Source organism: Poecilia formosa, unplaced genomic scaffold (genome assembly GCF_000485575.1).
Source record: "Poecilia formosa unplaced genomic scaffold, Poecilia_formosa-5.1.2 Scaffold63, whole genome shotgun sequence".
Classification (NCBI taxonomy): domain Eukaryota; kingdom Metazoa; phylum Chordata; class Actinopteri; order Cyprinodontiformes; family Poeciliidae; genus Poecilia; species Poecilia formosa.
Window position 1 is genome coordinate 748,394 of NW_006800002.1, and position 27,383 is coordinate 775,776.

Sequence of the window (27,383 nt, forward strand, 5' to 3'; positions counted from 1 at the left end):
TAAGGACACTTTGAAAAGTGGCATTCACCCAACTGTTTTGGAATTTGTTCCTCCTTGATTACCATGTCAGTTTGTCCTTGTGCAGCTTCTGTCCTCTCCACATCTGGGATGTCTGAACCAACGGTCTTTTCTGAATTGTTAACATCCCCGTCCAGGTCGGTTATTTCTTTCGGAACAGTCAAAAAAAAAAAAAATCATCCTTAGACAGAGCCACCCCAGCCGGGGTAGTCTTGTCTTTGTGAACTGGAAGCAACATACCACTGGTTGGGTTTCACAGATGTTCCGGTAATTGAAGTTCTCCGTCCAGGTAACAGTTAGCCTCAAAAACAACAGATATCCTACCATTCAGAGGTGATCTTTTGGACAAGTTGACAGCTGTGACGTCTCTGTTGACTCTCTGCCTCTGAGACAAGTTTCCCATTCGGGGAACTTGGTAATTCAAACACACTGGTGTATGCGCCTTTTAGCGAAGACTTCTCTGGCAAAGACAGAGATGAAATCAGTGAAATCAAAACCTGTTCAAAGGCTTTTGTTGTGAGGTCAGCAGCAGATAAATCTTCCCCACCCGGGTCAGTTTTTTCTTTGGGAATGAGTGAAAAATCATTCCGTATGACTGTTCTCTCACAGTAAAGATTGTCATGTAATATCGTCTTTGTAAAGCTTATTGTTTTGACTGTCAACTGTCTGACTTTCAGAACAAACTAGAAAGTTTGTTCTGAAAGTCTGTCTGTTCTGACCAGACAGACTGTCTGGTCAGTCAGACAGACCAGACAGACCAGGTATTTGTGCTTTCAGAATGAACTTCCTCATCCTCAGAGGAAGTATCCATGTCTTTAGCATCCAAGTCATCCAAAGTCATCTGTGTCAATTTGAACTTCAACTCTTGAGTTTTTGTCAACTGAAGAGGATTGTTCCACTGATGGATCCTCAGAGATTTCTTCAACAATTTCACACTGTCGCAGCTTGGTTTCACTTCCAGGTCCATTATGTTTTTGGGAACACTGGTAAAGACACTTAGCTGTGACTTTAAACGTTACTCGCTCTCATCCAGTGAGCAATCAAACACATCCANACAAATTGTCAACTTACATTTTTCCAACCACATTTTATTGTTCATATTTAAATAGAATTTCAGACAATAATTGGTCCAAATCGTAATGCTAAAGGCCTCAGTACACGGGTCATGTGCTCTACTCACTTCGCCCTGTTTTTGATAGTTTATTCACAATTTTATTAATAAAATTTACTTTTTGTATTTTATTCACAAAATGTATCATTTATTCACACCTCAGGAAAATTTAGAGAGAAAAGTTAACCCAACAGTCATCTTTTTGGACTATGGGAGGAACCCGGAGTACCTGGAGAGAACCCACACATGCACATGGAGAAGATGCAAACCCAATGCAGAAAGAACCTCAAACCCAGGATTTTTTTCTGCAAGGCAACATTGTTGCCACCAGCGCCACTGTGCAGTCCTAATTTTTTATTCACAAAATTAATGTTTTAATCAGAATTTATAAACCAATTAACCAGTCATGATTTTAGACTGTGGCAGAAAGCCGGAGAGAAACCTGCAAACAGGAAACCTATAAAATCTTTTTATCCTTTATTCCTTAAATTTTGTTATGAATCACTGAACACATTACGACATATTTTCAGTCCCAATCATTCAAACTTCTCTTGCCTCAAAGTGATCACTTATTTTATCTTCTTGGATTTTTTCTTTTTATTTCTTGGACTTTTTTCTTCTTCCAAATTAAATATTTTTAAGTCCTCTCCAACAGCGCCTTCATCACCGTCAGGAGGAGAGGCAGGAGAAACCATCATATTCTGGTGTCTTCCTCTCCATTTATGTCCTTTTCATAAATATAAATGAATCCCTATTTGTCTTCACTGTCTTCATTTTGTGCAAAAGTTTGCGGTGTATAATTCCCTGTCTGTGTCACCACCAAATGAGCCCAGCCAGCCCAACAGAGACTCCAGTAGGCATTTTATCTCAAACTCTTTTCCCACCTTTGATGACAGTTTTCTCTCTCTCTGCTCCATCAGAATTGGAGAGATTTCGTTTGGGAAAAAGTGTTTGCCTTCATCGATCCAGCATAGGATCGGTGAAGCCTACAAACACTCGTTGCTGAGCGAGACGCCTCCTGGTAACGCTCAGGTTAAGGACACTTTGAAAAGTGGCATTCACCCAACTGTTTTGGAATTTGTTCCTCCTTGATTACCATGTCAGTTTGTCTTTGTTGTGCAGCTTCTGTCCTCTCCACATCTGGGATGTCTAAACCAACGGGCTTTTCTGAATTGTTAACATCCCCGTCCAGGTCGGTTATTCCTTTCGGAACAGTCAAAAAAAAATCATCCTTAGACAGAGCTACCCCAGCCGGGGTAGTCTTGTCTTTGTGAACTGGAAGCAACATACCACTGGCTGGGTTTCACAGATGTTCCGGTAATTGAAGTTCTCCGTCCAGTTAGCCTCAAAAACAACGGATATCCTACAATTCAGAGGTGATCTTTTGGACAAGTTGATAGCTGTGACGTCTCTGTTGACTCTCTCTGCCTCTGAGACAAGTTTCCCATTCGGGGAACTTGGTAATTCAAACACACTGGTGTATGCGCCTTTTAGCGAAGACTTCTCTGGCGAAGACAGAGATGAAATAAGTGAAATCAAAACCTGTGCAAAGGCTTTTGCTGTGAGGTCAGCAGCAGATAAATCTTCCCCACCCGGGTCGGTTTTTTCTTTGGGAACGATTGAAAAATCATTCTGTATGACTGTCCTCTCACAGTAAAGATTGTCATGTAATGTCGTCTTTGTAAAGCTTATTGTTTTGACTGTCAACTGTCTGACTTTCAGAACAAACTGGACTGTCTGACCTTTGGTCACAAGTATTTGTGCTTTCAGAATGAACTTCCTCGTCCTCAGAGGAAGTATCCATGTCTTTAGCATCCAAGTCATCCAAAATCATCTGTGTCAATTTGAACTTCATCTCTTGAGTTTTCGTCAACTGAAGAGGATTCTTCCACTGATGGATCCTCAGATATTTCTTCAACAATTTCACACTGTCGCAGCTTGGTTTCACTTCCAGGACCATTATGTTTTTGGGAACACTGGTAAAGACACTTAGCTGTGGCTTTAAACGTTACTCACTCTCATCCAGTGAGCAATCAAACACATCCAGGTACATTTGGTCATGGAAAACATCAACACTTTCAAAAGCATCAAAGTCATCTGATGTGTTTTTTATGTTTATTTCTGTATCCCCAGAGGAAGCTTCCAAGTGCAGCTCCATTTTCTTGTCTCCAGAGCGCTGGGCGACCCAGGAAAAAACATTTTCATACCTGCTATCTGGATAGCTGTTATAACTCAATTACTTTTATATCAAGGCAAGTTTTTAACTGTCTGATGCCTGAGGTTATTTGTTTTAGGGGTGGGTTTATTCACATGGTTCCAGGCTATTACTGTGCGTGAGATTTTCTGCCCAGAGACCATGCAGGTGTTAAGCTTCACAAAAACAACTTCACTGAAAGTCACGGAATCTTTGCTGCCCAAGCCATCCTCCCTACGCAGTTTCCATGCTTAGAACAATGGACGTGTTGTTTTATGCGGAAACGTCTTAAATGTTGGACCAAATTCTATCAGCTATCTTGCTTCCATCCCTCCAAACTCCCCCAGATTGGTTCCTGAGTTCGCACAGTGCTCTCCCGACCATTTTTCATGTCATGTCACAAAGAAAACAGCAGCTTCTATAGATTATCACACATCCCTTTTAGTATCTTCAAACTTGTATAAAACAGACATGAAACATTTTAATACTAAGACATCTATTACAATATTTGCTGATTAGTTTTCTGCTTCTTTGGTTATAATAAACAAGACAATTTTTCAGACGATTATATATGAAACTTATACACTTAAGAATTTAATGAAAAACTCCATTAATTAGACTAATTTAATTAAATAGTGAATACTACATCTAATTTAAAATACTCTACTGATTAGGCTATACGTAGATTAAACCATAAGACTAAAGCTAACAAAATTGAGGCCTACAAAAACTATCATAATCAACCTAACATTTCCAACATTAGCTAAAATTAAACATCATTGAAAACTAGCATAATTAAGCTAATATTTCTTACAGAAAGCAGCCAGGAAACAGAATCGCGATTACATTAGGAGTTTGCAAGTCATTAAATACAATTATAGCTAAACACTGCCATTGTATGCTAAGCTATTGGTCACTGACTGATGTCAAAGCAGTATGACTCATGACACACTGACTACTAAACAGCACAAATCTATATCCTCTTTAAGAAATGCTACTTATAATTTACAGTTTATCGAATAAAACATTATTTTACCTTCTTACTTCCCGTTGCACCGACGTCCTCTAATGGCTTCAGTTGACTTTTATTTATTTATTTTTTCCAGTGGACCCAAGAAGCAACGTGATTGGTCAATGGTTTTATATATATTTAAAAAAATTCCCTTCTCACCCTCTGTGAGTGGTCTCTCTCTTTCATCCTCTGAGCTCGGGTCCTCTACCAGAGGCCTGGGAGCTTGAGGGTTCTGCGCAGTATCTTGGCTGTGCCTAGAACTGCACATTTCTGGACTGAGATGTCTGATGTTGTTCCTGGGATCTGTTTGAGCCACTGCTCCAGTTTGGGGGTGACTGCCCCGAGGGCCCCAATGACCACAGGCACCACTGTGGTCTTCACCTTCCAGGCCTTCTCCAGTTCCTCTCTGAGCCCCTGGTATTTCTCCAGTTTCTCATGCTCCTTTTTCCTGATGTTGTGGTCACTTGGTATTGCTACATCCACCACAATGGCTTTCCTCTGTTCTTTATCCACCACCACAATGTCCGGTTGGTTTGCCATTACCATTACCATCTTGTCTGTCTGGATCTGGAAGTCCCACAGGATCTTAGCTCGGTCATTCTCTACCACCTTTGGGGGTGTTCCCCACTTTGATCTCGGGCTTCCAGTCCATATTCTGCACAGATGTTCCCGTAGGAGAGGTACTGAATTGATAGTAACACAAAAAATGTGTTAAAAAATAACACATCTCTTCTAAGAGTGTGGCTTATTAAAGTAGGTATACTGTGTATATTTGAACAGGATAAAGTACCTGCAGTGACAAGAGTGTTTTACTGTATCTTATTAATCTCTTAATGGCACAACAGGCAGATGAAAAATAACAGAACAACAAAGCTGGTATAAAAACAAGAGTTCTTTAAGTGTGTGTTAAATATTTGTGGGTGTAATATGTTCGTTTTTTCTTCATTGAAGTTACGTCTGCTGGATAGAATATTCCAGAATATTAGTAGCTCCTAAGTAGTACTTTTAAAAATTAAAAGTATGGCGCAGTAAAACTACTCCTAAAGATGCATTTCTTTCCTAAAAAGTTAAGCAACTAAGTAACTGTAGTTACAACTCATCCATAGTTTTAAGTCAGAATAATCAAAATTAGTCATAACAATAAACATTTCAAATATTTCACACCGAGAACATTTTAAAAATATTACTTACATAATAGGCATCTTGTTTTGGGCGGGCCCCTTTAATTAAAGTGGGCTGACAGAACCGGGATCCACAGATTCAGCAACGTCCAATGAACTCCAGCCATAAGCGGAAGAGCGTCCTACGTAAATTATGACGAGCATTGTAAACAACAGCGAGCGAGTTAGCTTGTAAAAGTTATGCAGCCTCAACAGTGTTTGACCTGAGTAAGTATTCAGATTTAATTTTTTACAAAATGAGCTTGTTAAGACTGGGTTTCTGCTTCAAAGTGCTGACATTAGGCACATATGGGAAAACAATTCTGTTGTGCTAACGTCACATATTGTTGTCTTTGATTTGCGTGTAATGTCATAAATAAGCCTACTAGAAAATGCTTTAACGGGGAAACCAAGCAGCTTCTCAAAGTAAGCACGTTTAAAGTGTAGCCAGCTTTGTTGCGTAGCTACTTGCTGCTTAACTCTGGAGACACGCTAGCTGTAATTGGTATGCTGCTCAGTAAATTGTCCAAGTAGGAATAACTACACGCATACCTCAGCTAAACGGTTGCAAACCCTCTTAACTGTGCTTCTCTGGCTAATGCCAAGTATACAATCTCAGGAAGCGTCGTAATTTTAGTGACCTAGATTTAATTACTGATTAACCTTATTTTATTACACTAATTAAAAAAAAAGAAAGTCCGGAGTTCATCCATCCTTCCATTGTCTATACAGGCTTATCTTTTCCTTTAAAACCACAATTGTGCACTGCTTTCTGTGTGTTTACCACATAAAATCCAAATAAAAGTTTTCACAGATAAATGGTTTTGTGATGTAACATAACTTCTAGACGTTTGTTTTGAAACATCATATAACTCAGTATATATCTTTTGCAAGATACTGCAGTGAGCTAAAAACTTAAACAAAAGTCAGTCTGTATTGTTAGTTAAGCAATAATTCATTTTCACTTTGACATTTCATAGTCAATCAATCCCTTATGTGTTTATATTAAACCACTTTTTTACCATACAGAGTAGGCCTGCGGCTAATGATTATTTTAGTAATCGATTAATCTATCCATTACTGTACAGTTTTGGCTTAATTACAGCTCTGAATATATTGTTTGTTTCAGCAAACTGTCTTTTTTTTATCTTTATACGCCAGTGAACGATTAATCGATTACTAAATTAATTGACGATTATTACAGTAATCAACTGATCACCATTAAGCCGATTAATCGTTTCAGCCCTGGTACACTGACTTGTATTGTTACTTAATTGGACCTAATAGCTGATTGTTTGGCGCTAATGACCAACTCACAGTGGCTGTTCTTCCTTTTAAAATGTAAAAAGCTAAAAATAAGCTCAGGGTTTCTTTAGGGATTTCAAAGTCATATGACACTGCTGCTATCAGTTTTCGTAGTTGGAACGAAGACATTTTGTATTGTGCCTATTTTTGTTGTCTGAAAGCACAAATCTGAGAAAGACCTCTTATAATCTGTAGAAGTTTCTAGTGGTATTCTGTATTCTTTATCTCTAAATTGTTGGTTTTATTTTACCGAAGGGTGCCACACTTTGATGTGTGTCTAACTGTTCTTACAGAGCTCAACGATGCTGTGTGAAATCCTCCTGTCGTCACTATGGTTCCTGTTTGTGATCTTCTGGGCCGAGACAATAAGCGTGTGGCTGTTTTTATTCATGTTTTACCAGGATCAGGCGTTTTACCACTGGGGAGATGGGTAAGAGTTCTCCTTCGTGTCTTGTTTTTGATACTTGTAAACTTAAAAATGTGTTACTTGAAAAATCTAACTGATGTAAATTTGTGAATTAGTGATACATTTGTGATATATTTTCTCAAGCATTCACTTGATTTTTACAGGTTATTTGCAGACGATCCCGGGCAGATGATTTACATGTTGAGCAGGTAGAATGTCTTAGCGCTCAAGAATTGTATTTATGACATTTTATGTATAAGGATATTACTAATTTGCCAGTTTTATGTTATTTCATCGTATTCGCAGAGTTGAAAACACAGCAGAAACCGAGCCACAGACCTGAAATGGAAATATGTCAAGAACTTTAAAGAAGACAGTGTTGCTGTCATATGACTGAAGAGCCAATGAAAAAAGCCGGTTTCTATTTGCTGCAAATGTATTCTATCAGTTTTCTGGGGAGCAGAACAATATAAAATATGCAAATCTGATTCTCACATGAGCTCAATGCAACTTTGTTTGACTTTCTTTTTTTTTTCTTCACTCTAAACTCCATTTTGCACTTGCACTGTGATCATTTCTGTCTTTTGCCTTCTCTATGCAATCACTGTTTGCTAGTTGCACTCATATTTGTGTTTTCTGGTAAATTGCAAATTGATGTTTTAAGTCCTTCTATGATTTAGTGTACAACTTGTAAGCTTATCAAAGCAAAGCAATGAGAGTTTCTGTTTTGAATCAATATTTGTAGTATTATCCTGAGTTTCAACAGAAAAGCAGTGGAAATGAACATATTTTTTTAAACCTGAAAAATCACAAATTATATTTCTCATTTGTCTTGTTTATGCATGTGTACTTTATTGCATGTTAATTTTGTTTTGTTGTCCACTTTAAGTTGATAAACTGAAATTTCATGCTGACGTATATGACGTCAGATGGGACGTTTCCCTTTGGCGATAAATCTCTGTAAATCATAACCACATCAATATTTTTTTTTTATCAAAATGTGTATCACATGTCCCCCCACAAATGTGTAGCAGCATGTTTTAGTGTCTTTTTGTAACTACGACAAATAATATTTTTTGTTCTGTATATTGAGTTATGAAATAAAATAAAACTGTTCGAGTTTGTTGATTACCGCGTTCCAGTTTTATACCACTCCGAAACACCAGGGGTCGCTCTCGATAAAGAGAGACATTTTCGTATTCGGAGGTTTTACCACTGGTTCTTCCTCTTCATCCTGTTTTATCGTGAGGAGCTAAAAAAAAATGTGTAGTTTGTTGCTTTGCTAGTAGAAACACTTACGTGTTGTAGGTTGTGCGAAGCTGAGGAACTGCCGGTGACCTCGTTTGGATTTTTGTTTTATCTCCATAAACAAGCAGCTTTGTTTTGAGTTGCGAGGGGAGATTTTGTCGTAAACATGGCTCCAACGATCCAAACTCAAGCTCAACGGGAAGACGGTCACAGGTACAACACCACAGCTACACTTTAAAATCAGCAAGCGGCATCGATTCCTTTAATGTCCAGCGCCAGAAATAAACAATTATTTAACAAGAACCAACAGCGTGAGATATTAACAGTTATTGTTTGACACAAACCAACAATACAGATTACCTTCCTCCAATAACTTGGCAGAGCTTGTTAGTTGAGGTAATGGCGTTCTTGTTTAGTGTAAGGAAAATTTTAATACTTAAAATGGCTCAGAATAAATTGGTTGACCGTGTTAAGTTGAAGGGGTACTGCTGAAGATGTGTAAATATAAATACTATAATGATTTAATAAACAGTTCCCTTATTAAATACGTTAGAGGTTTTAAAGTGTTACATAAAATTACCTCCCGCCTGTTATTGGAACCCCAGGAGTTTTAAGCACTGCCTTTCAGTTGGGAAAAAGTATAAATTTGTAGAGCACCATCCATAAACACGGATGTTTACAGAAAATGCAAGTTTTAAAAAAAGCTGTGAATGTTGCCAAAATTGGCTCTTAACTGATAAAATAAGCTTTGCCTTCACATAAAACTGCAGGAAATAAAGTTTTTTTTTAATTTATTTATTTATTTTTTAGGAAGGAGTAGGTAGATGTCTTCTCCATAATTAAGTTTTACAAAGTTTTTGCATTGGACTTACCTAATATTAAAATTTCATTTTGGACTTTAAGTCTTAACAGAAAACTATCAAAAGCGCTTGAGATTGCATTACAGTGTGTGTATTGAATGCATTTAATCAGTTTTACTTTTTGCAATTGAGTGTCTAAATAAGTACTTAAATACCATTTTTTGTTTGTATGTATTTATTGGCTAATCTTTCCAGAACACAGTCTCTGAGCTCATCACTGCAAAAAACATGGACAGTTTTTTAGTTCTCCAATCAGACCCAATTACTTTCTGTCTGGTCTGGTCATCTACAGAAATAAGGAACAGCAGTTACATTTATCGTCAAAATAATCGATAAATCAATAACTAAAATAATTGTTAGTTGCAGCCCTCATCTAAATGTTTTCCTGTTTATTTTTCTTGTAACAGGCCGTCTTCTCACAGAACGGTGCCAGAACGGTAAGCACATTCATTATTTTGTAATGAATTGATGTAAAATCATGTCTGTCCAGCGGAGGTCAGTTGTAAATGTTGTTTATTGTGTGTCTACTGCAGGTCAGGAATTGTTTGCAGAGTGAAGTACTGCAACAGCTTGCCCGACATCCCATTTGATCCAAAATTCATCACCTACCCATTCGATCAGCACAGGTGAGTTCATGTACCCACTTATCTGCCTTCTCTGTTGACTCCAACCTGTTCCAGAGCAACACAGTTTGTGTGTGTGTGTGTGTGCGTGTGCGTGTGTGTGTGTGTGTGTGTGTGTGTGTGTTTTGTCTAGGTTTGTCCAGTATAAAGCCACTTCTCTTGAGAAGCAGCATAAACACGAGCTCCTGACTGAACCGGATCTCGGGGTCACCATTGACCTCATCAATCCAGACACCTACCGTATCGATCCTAACAGTAGGTTTAGATCAATGCACAGTAAAAATATTTGCATTGTTTTTTGTAGTTTTTTTTAAACTCACAACTGAAACACTGAATACATTAATTCTAAATGTAAAAATAAAAAAAATACTTTAAAATTTTCAGTTCTTTTGGACCCTGCTGATGAAAAACTGTTGGAAGAAGACATCCAGGCTCCATCCAGTTCCAAAAGGTAAGGCTTATTAAATAAGCAGTACAATGTTTTACCTCCTTTCTAGGTGTCTTTTTTTTTGTTTTTATAAATAATATACCATCTTTTTTTTTTTTTACTGTTAAGGTCACAACAACATGCCAAGGTGGTACCATGGATGAGAAAAACAGAATATATTTCCACAGAGTTTAACAGATACGGCGTTTCTAACGAGAAAGTGGAAGTCAAGTAAGTTGGACTCTCCCGACTCTCCGTTTGAGAGCCTCTGTGTTTTTCGGTAGTTCTGTTTAAATCGGACCTTGTGTTGCGTTCAGGATCGGAGTGTCTGTTAAACAACAGTTTACCGAAGAAGAGATCTACAAGGATCGGGACAGCCAGATTTCTGCCATTGAAAAGACATTCGAGGATGCGCAGAAATCAGTGAGTGGGCATATTTTAGCATCGATGGGTCCTTAAAATGTGATGGGTGCACAACTCTGATTCTGAATAAAGAATGAAGCATGAGTATAAATACGATAACTTCTTTCAGTAGTTTACAAAAAGCAAAATATTGGTACAATATTACAATTTAGTACAAATATCAGAAAAGGGGATAGGCCAAAGCCAAAGGTGAGCAATGCCTGTTGTATTCAAAATTCATAAATCACACAGAAACTGCCACGCAGAAAAATAGTACAACAGTCAGTAAAAATGTCGCCCACCTTACACCCATCTGACTTTTAAATATCTTAAAGTCTACATTTGTTAGCTTAATTTGTCTCGCCATCTGTTTACTTGTTTTGAGCTCATCCAGATTTCCTGCAGAGATGATCTTTGTTGTAAATTGTTCTCCTCTCCCTTTTCTATGTTTCCATTAAGTGTAATTTACCTATTTCCATTTTAAAATGCATTTTTTTGTCACAAAAACAATCTGTTTTGTTGAGTTATTTTGTTATACTCTATGATTCTATTCCAAATCTAAAAAGTTAGGATGTGCATACATGTTTTTAACAGTTTTTTGTTGTTGTTGTTGTTGTTGTTTCTCATTGTTTGCAGATCACACAACATTACAGTAAACCCAGAGTCACTCCTGTGGAGGTTTTGCCTGTGTTCCCTGACTTTAAGGTGGGCTTACTGCTCAATAAATGATTTCAAAATCTTTTTTTTTGTGTAAATGTTATTTTACAGTCCAAGTAATGTGAAGAGAAGACTAAATGTGGGGGGGGAAAAACAGGTTTGAATAATGAGCCTCATACATTTTCCCTTTCAGATGTGGATCAACCCATGCGCTCAGGTCATCTTTGACTCTGATCCTGCACCTAAAGACATATCAGGGCCAGCAGGTGTGGAAATGATGTCTCAGGCTATGATCAGGTATACACTTTTTTGTGTGTGTTTTTGAGCGTTAATGCTTACCATCAGTACCATATTTTTTACTTAAATGCAATTTGTGTTTATTACAGAGGAATGATGGACGAGGAGGGAAATCAGTTTGTGGCCTACTTCTTGCCCAACGAGGAAACGCTTCGCAAGCGGAAGAGAGACTTCGAAGAGGGAGTGGATTACATGGCTGAGGACCTGTAAGGAAAAGTTTTGGATCAATATGGAGCTTATGTGTATAAGCCAGGGGCAATAAAAAAAAAACATTTTTTGCTTTCAGGTACGACTACAAGATCGCAAGGGAATACAACTGGAACGTCAAGAACAAAGCCAGCAAAGGTTATGAGGAGAATTACTTCTTCATCTTCAGAGACGGCGACGGGGTTTACTACAACGAGCTGGAGACGAGGTAAATACTCAGACTATGACACATTATTTTCAAAAGGAGGATGATGGTTTGCTTGATTCCTTATTAAAAAAAAAAAAAACTTGACTTGTAGGGTACGCCTGAGTAAGAGGAGAGCCAAGGCTGGAGCACAGTCTACTACAAACGCTGTGCTGGTGTGTAAGCACAGAGATATGAATGAGAAGGAACTGGAGGCCCAGGTGAGTCTCCTGCTCTGTTTTTAGATATATGAATGTCGGGGCATATAAACTGAACTTGGGAACCATTTACTGCACAATAGTTACGTGACCAAGCTCAGTCAGTTGTATTTGACCCTGTAAATCACAATCATCAAGTTGGTTCTCATATCTAAAGTCAGGAAATATTTATTTAAGGTGAAATGGAGGGGTTGATGGGAGGAGCATAAGGTAGGCAAGTAGAGTTAAGACTTTAAGGAGAAATGTTATCTGTGAACTGTAGTTTAGAGACCTAACTGACCAGCATCCTACAGGGGAATTTAAAAGCTCTGTGTGAGCTGTGGAGAGTGAAAATGTCATATTACAATAAATACATAACTTAGAAAATGGTTATTTAAAAGTAATTAATTTATTAAAACTGCAAATAATTACAAAAATAATTTCTTAAAATAAATGTAATAATATTTGTTCGCAAGAGAGCGTTAGCCGGTGTTAGCTAGTAGGCAGGGCTAACGTTGATCCTGTCCGTAGTCAGTGGCAGCTTCCCAAAGTGAGGTCTCTTGTGAATTTTTTAGTGATATTTCTGAGCAAACTGGAGATATAGAACTGGAGATATAGAGGTTGGAGTTTCTCACTCAGAGTTTGCAGTAAACAAATTACAACAATTTATTGAAGTTATTTTCACACTTCCTGTGAAAATATTGACCCAGAGTCTTAGCAAACTTGTACTTGATTGATCCCCATAGGGAAATTTCGTATTTATTGACAATCTAATCCATCTGAAGTGTTAAATGTTAGCAAATACAAATATAGCTGTAAGTAATATAACATTTATTTAAATTTAAAAAAACACCTAAGTGTGCTACCTGAATGCATGTTTTTTTTCAGGGTTTTTTCCAACCACATACATGGTTGAATATATTCACAGGGGGGTTTGTTTTTATAAAATGTGCGATAGACTTGTAAAAACATCTAAAAAGTTCCAGTTATGAGGCCAACATTTGTAGCTAGTTGCATCAGAACAGCACTTCCTCTACCAACTCCTTCCCCTACTGTCAGTTCAAGCAGATTTAATCTACAATTCCACCTGCTGTTTAAAATAGGAACTGTCTTGGCCCTCTTCAATTTCATTTTTAAACTGCAGCAGAAATTCCAATTAGAAAGTTCTATTCTTAGAAAAAAAACAATAAAATTGGTGTTTTTTTCGAAAAGTGTGCTTATTTCATAATTATCTGATTTAAAAGACTGAAAAGTTCAGTAATGATTCATTCACTGTATGTGTTATGCGTTAAAGATTTTTAGAGGGTTTTTATTAGTGCTTTGAAATAATTATGAAAGTTTTAACTACTTTGTAGTATTTTAGAGCTTAAAACAAGCACACAAAAAAAAAACTACTAGAAGAAGAAGTTTTATGGCTCTATCAGTGAATTATTTGGATTACTTTTTAGTGTTTGACAGCTCACTGATGATTTTATTGATATTGGCTTTCAGGAAGCACGTAAAGCTCAGCTGGAGAATCATGAGCCGGAAGATGAGGAAGAAGACATGGACATGGACAAAGACATGCAAGATTCTGGTTAGTTCCTTAGAAACGAACTTCCTCTTACAAAATCTGGATTTTTAATTTCCACTTGAGTAAACAAAAAAATCAAATAAAACTTCCAAATTGTGTCTCCAGGCGACGAGAAAGAAAAGGGCAGCGGCAGTGAGGCAGAGAACTCCGGCAGCGAATCCGAGAGGGAAGAGGAAGACCAGGAGCAGAGCGGCGAAGACGACGAAGAGGACGAGGACCGGGGCAAGAGGCGGAGGAAGCCCAGCGGCAGCGGGAGCGAGAGTGGCGAGGAGAGGACCCGGGAGATGCGAGACGAGGAGGAGATCTTCGGCAGCGACGACGACAGCGACGACAACGAGCCCAAGAACTCGGCCAGGAGCAGCGGCGAGGAGGGCAGCGGCAGCGAGGATGAGGCAGAGAACAGGCGAAGCCGCAGCGCCTCCCCAGCACACAGCGACCACAGCAGCGACCGCTCGGAGACCCACGCTCCGAGCGGAAGCGAGAGGGGATCGGACTCCTCTGAGGCTAGCGACAGCGAATAAGACCCTCAGTCTGCTTGAGCTTCACGTTCGACTCCAGAACTTGACCTTCACGCTCTGCCGGCGAGCCGAAAGCGTCGTCGTCAACGTCCATAGCTACTTGATGCACTCTTTGCGTTTGAACTTGATCCGTCTCCATTTAGTCTAGATTTTATTTGTAGATTTAGATCGCACAGTAGTAGCTGGATTTTGTTTTCACCACTAATCTCTTCAAGATTGTGTGTAAGATCATGTAAAAATTCTTTGTTCTCTTTATGTATGACTGATACCGCTTTTGAAATGGATAATAAATCACTGGCTACATTTTGGTCATAAAGTTGGTTTGTCTTCAATTCTTTGAGCTTCACGGAAACTCAGATGCAACATTTTATAAGATTATCAATAACTGAAATTGAATAATTTATTTGAGTCAAACAAGTTTATTTTGTAAAGCACATTCCAGCAACACGAAAACAAAAAAATAAATCTTACATCACATAGTCAGCAGTTTTGAAAACCAATAACAGACGTTACATTTTGTTAAGTGCCATCATCAAAATCATTAATACACACCATGTTGGTCAATGATTTGTTCATTATAGTTCAAACTCAGTGTTTCAGCTGTTTTGCAGTTTTCTAAAAGCTTGTTCCAGATTTGAGGTTCATAGAAGCAGAATGCTGCTTCGCTGTGTTTGGTTCTGGTTCTCGGGATGCAGAATAGATCAGAACCAGCTCACTTTATTTATGTAGTTCCAATTCTCAACAAATGTCATTGCATAGCACTTTACAAAATGAAATCAATCAAATAATATAGAGTTACCAAACCTTTTTACCTTTTTAAAGGAAAAGCTTAAATTTTATTTGTTCTTTCTTTGCTTCTTCCTTTAACTTTTTTAAATTTTATTTTAGAGGAATACTTCAAATTACTTTCATTCGTTTTATGTGTTGCAGTTCTGATCGAGTCATTACTAAACATTCTTACGTAACACCAATTACATAAGAATTGGTGTTAAATATATATTTGAGATATATATTTAACATACATTTCTACATTCATATAAACGTATGAATATATTTAACATGGTTTGGCTTGAAATCAGGGCTAAAACGTACGAAGAACAGCTGTTTGATGTTTAGCTTACACTTACAGAATTGAAAAACATCAACTTCAGTGGAAAAATGTATCTATGACCTGCTTAAATTTTAAGGTAAATCCTATGTTACAATATTAAGGAAAAACAAGCAAAGCATTTAAAATGACTTAGAAACCAAATCTCTGTTGCTGTAAGTGAATGTTTTACTGTCACAACAAACAAAACAGGAAGTCAAATTCAGGATCTTGCTTAGGGAATGAAAATCTGGTTTGAAAGTTGCAGAAGAAGCAGTTTCAGCGAAAAAATGCCAGCTGGTTCTTGAGCCATTCTTCCGTCAGGTCGTCGGCATTCCTGGTTTCAAAGATCTTTCAGAGTAAAAGAGATGCAGTTAGTTAAACAAACAAGATCCAAATAATGGAAAGAACAACAGTATTTTAAACTTTTACTTAATCGTTGTTAAACTTTTACATAACATGAAGGCCTGGCTAATTTCTGCCAGTGAATGTTTTTTCAGTGTCAGACATTTTACTCATCAATCAGAAATACCTTTGTGAGTTCTGCGATTTGGACCAGTCGATTCTTGCTGCCTGCATACATCATCTGCTGCTCTGGCTTACACCCTGCATAAAATGAGGGTCAAATTAACATACAGTGCTGAGAGAGAGAGAAGTTTAGTTTAGTTTAGTTTAGTTTAGTTTAGTTTATTTCAGACAAACCTTTCACCGACAGTGTAAACAACACCAAAAAAAAACAATAAAAAAAAAAACACATCACATCGGTGATTATGAGTCTGAAAAGGAGTATGATGAAGTATAACATGTAATCATACCCATACATTCCAGCTGTAATTTATCACAGTATTTTCAATATCCAGTATCCTTTCTGACAAAGGAAATAATAAGTGTAATAAGAGAAAAAAAAATTAATTTCCTGCCTTACAGATTTTAGTCAGTTTTTCTTTTTTTGGAACATTTATTTGTTTCACATCTTCAAGCAAATTTGAATATCTGATAATACATTTTGTGTTTTCCTATCAATTAACTTTCTTGCCCTTTATTCAATAGCTTCCATGTTTTCTAAAAAATTGATCATAACAATAGTTTTAATAATATTCACAACTCAGTAATGCAAGTAATATTTCCAGAGGAATTAGTAAACCTGGGGTGTCCAAAATTTTTGGCCACATGGGCCGAAATTGCTGAGTCAAAAGTACTCACAGGCCACAAGAAACAACAACAACAAAAAACAAACAAAGGTCAGGCAAATAAAGTTGTCCTTTTTTGTAGTAAAGGAATATTATTATTTCTAGATCCAAAAAATAAGAATGAATTTTGTAGAAATTTGTTTTTTGGCTCGATTGAGCAAATTAAGCAAATTGAGCAACATTTGGGTCACTTCCTTTCAAAATATTTTCTGTTTAGCCAAGTTTAGTATATCAGATGAAAGCTAATTTGGGTGCAGCAAAGTCAGCTTTTCGATAAAAGTCTCTGGATAAACGTGGTCCTATAAAGCTTGGTTATATGAAGGCAACAACATTGAGTTGTACTTAAAATTTTCCATTTCAAGAAAATGTTTACAAATACTAAACATCAAGTACTTGCACTGGATGAGTCACATTTGTATGATTATTGAATGACAGTTGGGAGAGGGTGCAAACAAATTCAATCAAATGGCCACAAATGGCCCCCAGACCACACTTTGGACACCCCTGGCAAAAACGTTATGTTTCAGGAAGCTGTAAATACTTACCCATTGGGCTTGAGAAAATGAAACAGAGGGGATAAGACACTCTCCCATCCCCATGGGTGTATTTGTAGCTGTAGACAATGTATGTAAGCTGTTGTCAAGGAGAATCGCCTATCTTTTTAAAACTGCACAGACCTTTCAGTTTGAATGGTAAAAACTTTGAGAATAATCTGGTCCCAAACCACAAAGTGAACCTTTGTGATGGAGTGAGCGTCTACTCTCACGACCTGCGCAGGTTTTGCAAAAGTCTGGGGAAAATGTACATTAATTTCTATCCCTTTTTGATGATCATTGCTGTTTCTCTCTATGTCAGCATCAGCAAAACTCCCAGCTCTCTATGAAACTTTTAACTCTCTTAGGATATCTGGGTTGGCGCTCGGGAAGCTCATTTCTCAGGTCGTCCAGTGAGATATCCTGGAAGACAGTGAAGGATGTAAGTTACTTCAAAGCAGAATAAATAAATGCAAATGTAGAAGGACTATCAGGTTTTATTTGCATGTTATTAAAAAGGCCATGTCGGAAAATAGAAATAACACCAATCAAACCCTTCTATACTAATCCTTAGCAGATTTTGACATGTTTTTTTGACTGGTATTTTGATGATTTATTTTTGATGCTGATCTCTAATTCTTTGAAGGCTTCTGTTGCATCACCTTAATTCAGGACAGGAAATTGGCTTGATTGCTCCAAAACAATATAACTTCCATACACGAGATGGCTAACTTACCTCAAACTCCTCCTCAAGGATAACGAGCTGTTTCGCCATATCTATTTTAACTGAAATAAAAATAACCTTCTTTATTACTGTTGAAGAACTAAAGTATTGATTGTATTACATTTGGAAAAAAAAGAAATTGAATATTTTTCACCAGAATACAGTTCTTGCAGTACTTACTGAGTATGGCTGCATTGTTGGTTTCTTTTCGAAATCTGAACTTTTTCAGTTTTTCTCTCAGACTTTCTTCCACCTCGCACACGACCAGAGAGCTTGACTGCAAACAGGTTGCAAGAATATATCTGTCAAATAAAGTACTCGAACTATGACCTAATCAAAAAAAAAAAGCCAAAATAGCGCCTTACATAGATGAGTTAAACTTTCATAGCAAATTTGATCATTCTGACATGCTAAGAGCAGGAAGTGTCATTCTGCACGAGCGAGAATCTAGTTTCCTGTTTGAAGATGAGAGGCAAATGGTCGACTTTTGCATTGGTACTAAAGTTAAATCGATGTATCTACATTTTTCAATTCTTATAGGTAAAATTTCATGAAGTCCAGTGAAACTAAGCTGCATATCTAAACTCTAAAAGCCATTGCATTGACTCCACCTACCATCTTGAAAGGATCCTGTCCTGTGTGACACTGCCTTACTGAAACTGCTTGCAACAAACAGCTTCTGTCAGATTGTCAGCAGATCCTCCTTCTGTTGACGAGGGGAGGGCAGATATGCAACTCGAGTCTGCAGCACGACTCTTTCCTCTTTTTACTGACATAACATCAGTCATAGTATTGCACAAGCACAGCTGCAAAAATCGTGTTCTTTGTCACTGAACACAGAAAGAAACCAGATTATTTTCAGGATTTCCAGGGCTTTTGTCTTGCATGTCATTGCCACCTACTTACTTTCACTTCCAAATTTCACACAGATGTATGTGGCTGCGGAAATGTGGAAATGTATGTGTTCCGAACGAATCGGCCAACCTGATGTATGTAAACTGAAAACAGGAAGGGGTCGAGTACTAATCTCTGAGGTACTCCATGTCAACCCAGCGTTTAAGTTTTGTGAGCAATGACAAGATCTGCATTTGGGATTTGGGTGAAATAGATATCAACCCATCATTTTAAATATGGGTTGATATCCCATATCAACCCATATTTGTTGAGCTACATCAGGGGTGCCCAAGTCCAGTCCTCGAGAGCTGCAAGTTTTAGAAGTATCCTTACTCCAACAGACCTGGATCAGCTCTACAGAGGCCTGATAACGAGCCATTCATTTGATTCAGGTGTGTTGAAGCAGGGATGCATCTGAAAGTTGCAGGATGGTAGCTCTCGAGGACTGGACTTGGGCACCCCTGAGCTACATTTTTTGCAACTGGTGCTGCATTTCACTTATAGTTGGAGCTTTCGAGTTGGAAAAATCAATTGGAACAAAGTCGGACATCTCACTCGGAAAGTCGGAGAACTTTTCGAACGCCAGCTTCGAGATCCAAAATGGCAGCTCCTCACATCAGCAATTACACATTGTGGTGAAAACATGTTTATTTTACAAAACATGCATGTAAGTTTTAGGAGTATTACTACCCTACATTTTTACTTGAGTAACATTATCATGAAGTATCACTACTAATTGAGTAAAATTTCTGGATACTCTCTACCCACCACAGGTAACTTTAATATATGAAGTACAAATGCGTTTTAACTTATTTACAAAAAAAAAAAAAAAACACTAGACACAGACACACACTTTATGTTAAAATTGAGACTTTTTGTTTGTACACAAGCTTTGCTGCTATTTTATTGTATTGTAAACTGGAACTAGTTTGTCCTTTTCTACATATATCACACTCTATTAGTTTCATAATTTTTACATTAAAAATATTATTGAACATTTTGTCCTCTGCTTGAATGTATTGAATTTCACAATTATGTTATTCATTCATATTAATTTTGTGATTTTATAACCTAATATGTTTGTCTGTGTGATTACATTTTTAAATATTAAATTTACCCTCTGATTAATTTCTCAACCATTTTGCGAAATGCTCATTTTGACTGTCATTTGAGTGATTTCTTGGACGGCTACCTTTAACTTTGAGTAAAAAACGTTGAAGTAGTGTTACTCTTACTCGAGTGTGGTTTTTGGGTACTCTACTCCTCTACCCACCTCTACTTAAAAAAAAAGTACATGCCAGACCACATACTTGTGTTCCATTTACAGACAAATTTACAAAAATAAATAAATAAATCAACCAATCAATCTCCTACGGGAACGACCACCATAAGCCTACGGAGGCTATATGACTTTTGTAAGGTTTTTTTTTTTTTTGATAACCTACAAACTGTTCACCCGTCAATGGAAGCTTTTGAAAGGTCTGGAACAGTGGGCGGAAAACCATCTTACGTACGTGAAAACGTATGACACTGTGCCCACGTCTTACGTCAACTCAAAATCGAAGAGGATTTCTCCAGGCGTACACTCCTTATTTTCTGTATCCCAACTAGCATTTTTGTATATACGCTTATTCAAAAATGTTGTATTTAAGACAACAGTTTCTCGCCACCGCCAATGACAATTCTTAAGGGTTATTATGCGTGGGGATAAAAACAAGCGTTTCTGCCAACTAAGCTAACGTAACTGCAGCCGTTAGCAGAACTATTCCTACTCTTCTGTCGAGCTAGCTGTGGATTAGCACTTTAGCCTAGCTCGCTAACCAGGCACATCTGAGAAAGGTAAACAAATTTTCAAATTCCATGTATTGTAAATAACAGCTTATGGTTATTTGTGTTGTTATTTAGCCTTTGCCTTATCTCAAGAGAAATTACCTTTAGTTGGACCGCTTTCGTCGCAAATTATTTAAGTACCAACGGAGAAAAGGTGTAGCAGCAGCGTCAACGCAAAACAATACAAATCCCGAATCCCTCACCAGAGACTAGGCCGACTAGGCTAACTCCAGTTTACCACTATTAAATATGCTCAACTGTTTGAGGACAGGTTTTGCTTTAATTGTCACTGTTAAAATCACGATTCACACACCCACTACTTCCAAATTACAATCGACATATGATACAGAGCTTAGTTTTTATTTTATAATGCTAAGAGAGCTACCATTTGCCGTGATGGGAGTTAGCTCTTTTGACATGTATTTAAATCTCACATTCCCTTTGCCGTTTAGATGTGACCTGATCAAGAGAACAATTTTCTCTTGATCAGACCATTTGTATTATAATTATATCATAGAGAGACAAACTTTGTTTCTCGTTTTATAACAGTATACTTTGGAGTAATACTTTTTTCTTTCGCTGTTAACTAATACAGAGTATAATACTCGCCCAAGGAATAGTTGATTTATTGGTTTCCTTTTACATACGTTTCTTCTTGTTAGAACATGTGTTTATTCAGACATACTTGGGAAGCAACTTTTTGATTACTGAACTCTTGAAAGCTTTTATTTATGTTCGATTCTTGGTCACTGGCTTTGCATTCATATTATTTCATAATTGTCTTCTCAAATTTTCTCTCAGTGAACGTTTTGAACTTCCTTATTCATAACTTATGCATTTTCATAGGTGGAAGAACCTGCTATTCCTAGAAATTGCATTGATACCACATTAATTTTTTAGCATCACGTCCCAACCACGAACGTCAATGTGTTTTATGTGTTGAGCAACACAAAGCAGCAGCAGCGCATAACTGTGAACATGAATGCTTTTACAAAAAGCAATCTGAAAAAAATAAAACATGCATTGGTATAGAACTTAGTAAAAAAAATTCAGCCCACTTTGGAACCACCAAGACATTTTTTTGCCTTAAATAGCTGAAGTTAAGTCAGATTGGGTTGATAAATAGCTTTTGTATTTTATTTTATTTTATTTTTTTTTAATCTCCAGATCAGATTCTCAATTGGATTTCAGGCTGGGTTTTTACTAGGCCATTCTAACACATAAATATGCTTTCATATAAACCATTCTATAACATTTCTGGTAGTTTGTTTAGGATTACAAACCTCCACCCAGTCCTGTATTTGACTCCAAATATTTTTCCAATCCACTCTGACCAGCTTTCCTGTCAAGCACAAGCACCCAAAACAGCATAATGCTGCCACCACCACCCTTAGTGGTGGATATGGTGTATTCACAGTATTGTGAAGTTTTAGCTTCCCGCCACATGTTAAGCAGTGCTCCAAAAGATGCTCCAGGTTTATGATGTATCAACCTAATAATGTTTTAAACTGTTCCATCTGTTAGTTTTAGTGATTTTGCTGACTAATATTTGTTAAACTTGTTATCCTAAGATACTGTATTTATACTAAGATAAGGTAAACTCCATTTATTAACTTGGTGACTTTTACTATATAGACAGTTGGTTGCACTGGGTTTTATGTTGGGTGATTTGGAGGGCTACCGGTTATTTTAGTAATCAATTATTCTATCTATTCAGGTGATTAATCGATTAATTGGCTAAAAAATATAGATGCAGCTTTTTCATTTAACCACTTAAGCCTTTTCGTACAATAGTAAAAATACATTAATAGATGCAAATAGTCTAATTAATTTTAACATTTTATTGCATAAAATACAATAGCATATAATTCCTTTAGTGTATGCTTGAACATTTGCAGCAAAGGATGTATCTGCAGCTTTAAAAATACTTCCGACTTCAACATGTGAAAAGCGCCTCCCTTTCTGCAGTACAGTGTAGATTCAATCTGTTGACTATTTTTGAATTAACCAGTTATTAATTGGATCGCAAAAATTGGAAATTGCAAAATTGGAGATTTATTTAACACGATTTGAACTGGATGAAGCTAAAACTGTGCCACTTAAGGTGGAGCATATAGTTTGTTTTAATCGTAAATGCAAAATAAATATTTTTTTGCAGTTTTGCTTAATTCCTACTCTGAGTGTGTTGTTCCTTCAGCAATTATCCTTTTTCTTTTGAGTTTGTATACTCCAGTTAACCATTACTTGATTATTAAATTAGTTGACGATTATTTAAGTAATCTATTCATCACGATTAATCATTTCAGCCCTAGTGATTTGAATATAGGGTTTAATACAAATGTCCATCACCTTTTCCAGATTTTTTTTGTTTTTTAAATTGCAAAAGTTTTAAAAATGATGCATCGTTTCCTTCCAGCTAGCGGCTATATGAAACTTTGTGTCGGCCTATCATAAAATCCCAGGTTTGTGGTGCTCTATGTGAAAATAACCTCAAACACAAAAATAAATACCAGTGGTTTAACACTGGTATTTATTTTTTAAATTGTTTTAAAAATTGTATTCTTACATACAAACAATTTTGAGAATTGTTTTAACTTTATTTTGTTGATCTAAATAGGGCACAGATGACGTGAAGTAACACAGCTCCTCCGTCGTGAGCCATTACCTGCTACGGCTGACGCACAGTGACCATTGAGACATCTTAAAAAAAACAAAAAAACAAAAAGAAAAGAAAAATCCCAGACAGCATTCGTGTCTGCAGCTCCTCCAGCACCTGAACCATGTGAGGGGTCCCCCTCGGTCCGACCTGAGGGGAACCCTGGACTGTTGAAACGACGACCCTCCGACCCCCGCTGTGCGGGGAAGGGCTCATCCCGTCTCAAACTTAACACCCCCCCTCAGATCCCCGCCCACACATTCCCACTCTCCCCACGCCATGATGTTCCGGGATCAGGTAGGTATCCTCACAGATTGGTTCAAAGGCTGGAATGAGTGCGAACAGACGGTGGCGCTCTTGTCGCTCCTGAAGAGGGTGTCCCGCACGCAGGCTCGCTTTCTCCACATCTGCCTGGAACACTGGCTGGCAGACTGCACTGAGATCCACATCCTTGAAGCTGAGGCCAACAGTGCAGGTAACCCAGATTTACTGTTTGACTTAAGGGTTTGAACAATTAATCATCTTACAACTAATTATCGATTTACTGGTTTATTAGGTTAAAATTAGTTCCAATCGGACATTTAAGGTGTTCAGTTTGACCTTCTCTAAGTGTTGTAGTTTGGCCGCCATCCAACAGAAGGCCACACAACTTATTTTTAACAGAGCCAGCTGATCCGGGAGGAAAGATGGCAGGGCTGATTTTGAACAGGAAAGAGAGCAACCAAACAGAGTCCGGTGTAAGATGTAATATTTATTTTATGCAGTTCTGTTTTGAATATTTAGCTTTACAAGCACCTGAAAAATTCCTTAAGTTTGCCCTTCATAGAGCGTATTCAGCCGAGCTGCATGACGGAGCTTCTGAACCAAAAAATACTGATGTGCTATGAAGGTTGGGATGATGTGACAGAAAAGCGAAGGGCATAACAGAAAAACAAGCACGGTTGAGTTTGAGAGCTGTTGTCGGTTAAAGTGCTTTATGGAGTGAAGTTTTCACATTCATGAATGCTCTGTTCATGGGGAATTAAATGTGTAATATATTTTATTGTTTTTCATCTTTTATTTTTCTGGTAAGCAATGCTTTAAGGGGTTCTATTAAAATAACAAATATCTATCTGTTATTTTTAATAGATATAATATTATGTTTCTGTTTATTCAATCTGTTTAATACAACTGACCCAAAATATTGTAAAAATGTAATTATGTTGGGTGCAGCCATGATGCAAAGGTAAAGTGCACGGCGCCTACAGGAGCCTCAGTCCTCCACGCGCCGACGCTGGTTGAGTCCCAGCTGTTGACGCATGTCTTCCCCCTCTCATTACCTGCTTCCCTGTCTGACCACACTCAAATACAGGCCACCAGAGCAAGAAATAACCTTTAAAAATTTTTTCATCCCTTTACGCTATGGAAAGTAGGGCTGTAGGATAATATCGATATCGCAATATATATTGATATTTTCTTTCCTAGAAAAAAATCGATATTCATCCGCAAGTATCGTAACATCCAACTGTCATCTTGCTCACTCACTGCTTGCTTTGCCGGGAGAGTAATTAGGTCATCAGGCTTAGAGTGATTCCTTCAGATGTTAAGTGTCAAGATTAAAAAGGTATCAAACTATTCAGAGCAGGTGCTTGGTGCACTTTATTTACTTTATAAATCCATGTAAGCTACAGTTTGTACTGTTTCAATTAAAAGAAACATGTTTTCTCACCACTTCTTTGATTCTTTTTGTCCAGCTGTCGACTTTAAGTCTGTGTCCATGTCCAACCAGAGCCAGGTATTGTGTAGTTGGTGCTTTTAATCAGTTTTCAGTTAAATTAATTCAATCCAACTCTATAACAGTCACAAAATGTCACCAAAATCACTCTGACCCTCTAAAATCTTTCAGAAAATCGCAAAAGTGTATTGAATTGTATCGTTTGACGAATATTGCAATATATATCGTATCGTGGACAGAATATCGTGTATCGTATCATATCGTAAGATTACTGTATCACTACAGCCCTAATGGAAAGACTGTCATCCCTCTTCATACAAGAGAAAACTCAGATTTTTAATAATCAATTAATTGTTAGTCGATTGATAAGATCAGTCGACTGCAGATTAACTCAGTAATCAGTAAGTGACATCCTATGTTTTGCTATCTTTAAGTAACTGGTATAATAATGAAACTGGTTTACAAAGTAGGAAAACATTCATTAATTTAGCTTTTTTTTTTCCTTTCTTGTATTAATCAGCAACCGTCAGTCAGTGGCATCAGGAGCCGAAAGAAAAGGTGGTGTCCCTGCTGCTGTCCCACTTGCCTCTGCTTCAACCACGTAATTGCGAGGCCAAATGTGAATACATGAAGCTGCTGCAGAAAGTGTTGACTCACACCATTGAGAGCAGCCTATTCGTGGAGGAAAGCCGGCAGCTGCTCTCCTATGCACTCATCCACCCCGCCACCACCCTGGATGATCGCACCTCGCTCGCCTCGTGGCTAAACCACCTGGAGGAGCATCTTTCCAGCGGCTATGCATCCAGGGCGCCACCCAGCCCTTACCACCCGCGCCAGGGCTCGGACGAATGGCCCGGCTCGGCCGAGGCCCTCGACCCCGGCAACGCGTGGCCGGACAAGTCCCCGTCGTCCAGCACGTCTCCCGCGGGCCAGAACGGACACATGCCGTTCCAAGGCGGGCTGTCCTCACCGATCAGTGGCAACGGCAATAACACAGGTATGGGTAGTAAGCTTTTGATTTGAGTCAAATGTGCTAGGACAGTGTTGGCCGCCAGGGGGCGTCATGGGGGGCCTCAGAAAGTTTGGAGTCATGAGAAGAAATATGCAGGAATAAAAAAAAAACTGAAACCCATAATTTTTAAAATCTTTTATCATAATTTTTGTTTTCTGTTTTTCAAGCATTTATTATTTTCTGGCAAAGAAAAAGACCCAAAGAACTGCTGCAAGAAAAAATATTTTTTGGTCTGGTCAAATAAAATTTTGTGATTTTATATAAAATATTACTTACTTTCTTATAATCACAAGAAAAGATTGTGTTGAAAAATGTTATTTTTTTTGGTAACAGTCATAATATCTGATAATATTTCCTGCACAGAACTCATGACCATCTAAAATCAAAGGTATGATGCAGCATTTATGCAAAATGAATATCATCATTTCTTGAACAGTTGATCAAAAACTTTCTAAAAGTTGATATTTCTTTGCATCTTTTGTAGCATGTGGGTTTCCAAAGTGGGTCTCTGGCCAGCGGTTAATTCTCTGTGGGGGGCCACGGCATGGAAAAGAAGCCCGGTGCTAGAATACCGCTTTTGTAATAGAGATGGCTACGAGTGTTAAAAATATGTTGTTGTTTTTTTTTATTGCTTTTCCAGGTCTAGTCGGACACATGCAGCCAAGCCCTCTGAAGAAGCCCATGCAGGTCATCCCTTCCAATCCCCAGACCTATGGCTCAGAGTGGAGCAGCCAGGATGACGCGGGGGGGCGACAGAACTTCATCTCCACAGACCACGCACCGCTTTCACCTCAGAGCAGCATAGCGTCTTCAGGCAGCGAGCAGACAGAAGAGCAGGGCTCTGCGCGCAACACTTTCCTGGAGGATGGCAGCGGCATGAAAGGTCAGAAATGGCTCTCGTTTGGCTCTGGTCACATTCATCATGTTGTACACTATAGTACAACCTTACTGTTGACTGTGCTTTCAAGATTTTGTGTACTTTGTTGTGTTGATTCGTTTTGTCTTTATTGCTATTTAGACATTGAGCAAAAATTAGATTTGTGATTCTTTCTGCAACCCATGGCTCTTCAGCCCCAACCTCTTTGATCTGATTTGAGAATTATGTTATAATGTTATTCCCTCATCAAAAACATTCCTGGAGTTTTGCCTTGTTTCTTTTATGCATGTTTAAGAAATCCTTTAATCTCCCGTAGCAACCAATCAGGTGTGCAAAACACCTGGGTGAAGCTAGTTCTGCCTTCAAGACGCAGCTCCTCCTTGTAGCTGCAGTTCCCAAGCTTTCCAGCTTCCACCTCACAGACCAGCCCTCCCACGTCACTCCCCCCACTCAGTTCCTTCAGACTA

The 27,383-nt window shown here is 38.0% G+C and overlaps 3 protein-coding genes and 1 long non-coding RNA gene across 7 annotated transcripts in view; 2 read left to right on the forward strand and 2 right to left on the reverse strand.

The window, feature by feature from the left end:
* Nucleotides 1–5,608: 5,608 nt before the first annotated feature.
* paf1 (PAF1 homolog, Paf1/RNA polymerase II complex component) lies at nt 5,609–14,715 on the forward strand. 2 transcript variants are annotated; one of them, XM_007554358.2, is made up of 17 exons: nt 5,609–5,723; nt 7,094–7,230; nt 7,371–7,415; nt 7,513–8,667; nt 9,719–9,751; nt 9,848–9,940; nt 10,071–10,192; nt 10,322–10,388; nt 10,494–10,595; nt 10,682–10,787; nt 11,403–11,471; nt 11,617–11,720; nt 11,810–11,926; nt 12,007–12,135; nt 12,227–12,332; nt 13,800–13,884; nt 13,987–14,715. In XM_007554358.2, exons 4-17 carry the CDS (start codon nt 8,621–8,623, stop codon nt 14,400–14,402), a joined length of 1,596 nt encoding a protein of 531 aa, XP_007554420.1. In that variant the 5' UTR covers nt 5,609–5,723; nt 7,094–7,230; nt 7,371–7,415; nt 7,513–8,620; the 3' UTR covers nt 14,403–14,715. The 2 variants fall into 2 exon arrangements, with proteins under 2 accessions (XP_007554420.1, XP_007554421.1); XM_007554359.2 differs by having other exon boundaries at nt 9,722–9,751.
* On the reverse strand, nt 12,339–20,165 carry LOC107836492 (uncharacterized). The gene is made up of 3 exons (XR_001662401.1): nt 20,153–20,165; nt 18,685–18,686; nt 12,339–13,021 (listed from the first exon to the last, which is right to left on the reverse strand). It is a non-coding gene; the product is annotated as an uncharacterized LOC107836492 (long non-coding RNA).
* gmfg (glia maturation factor, gamma) lies at nt 14,803–18,639 on the reverse strand. Of its 2 annotated transcripts, none has more exons than XM_016672600.1 (7): nt 18,549–18,639; nt 18,114–18,210; nt 17,946–17,995; nt 17,583–17,632; nt 17,222–17,304; nt 16,019–16,092; nt 14,803–15,837 (listed from the first exon to the last, which is right to left on the reverse strand). In XM_016672600.1, exons 1-7 carry the CDS (start codon nt 18,549–18,551, stop codon nt 15,766–15,768), a joined length of 429 nt encoding a protein of 142 aa, XP_016528086.1. In that variant the 5' UTR covers nt 18,552–18,639; the 3' UTR covers nt 14,803–15,765. The 2 variants fall into 2 exon arrangements, with proteins under 2 accessions (XP_016528086.1, XP_016528087.1); XM_016672601.1 differs by lacking the exon at nt 18,549–18,639 and adding an exon at nt 18,299–18,383.
* Nucleotides 20,166–20,344: 179 nt separating the features above from the next.
* The window catches only part of samd4b (sterile alpha motif domain containing 4B), a 17,813-nt gene continuing 10,774 nt past the window's right edge, over nt 20,345–27,383 (forward strand). Inside the window, exons 1-5 of one of the 2 annotated variants that reach the window (XM_007554361.2) lie at nt 20,345–20,666; nt 23,074–23,119; nt 23,275–23,788; nt 25,548–26,024; nt 26,680–26,922. In XM_007554361.2, the coding sequence (XP_007554423.1) occupies nt 23,593–23,788; nt 25,548–26,024; nt 26,680–26,922 (916 nt within the window). In that variant the 5' untranslated portion in view covers nt 20,345–20,666; nt 23,074–23,119; nt 23,275–23,592. The remainder of the gene's footprint in view (nt 20,667–23,073; nt 23,120–23,274; nt 23,789–25,547; nt 26,025–26,679; nt 26,923–27,383) is intronic. The other variant, XM_007554360.2, reaches the window with a different exon arrangement.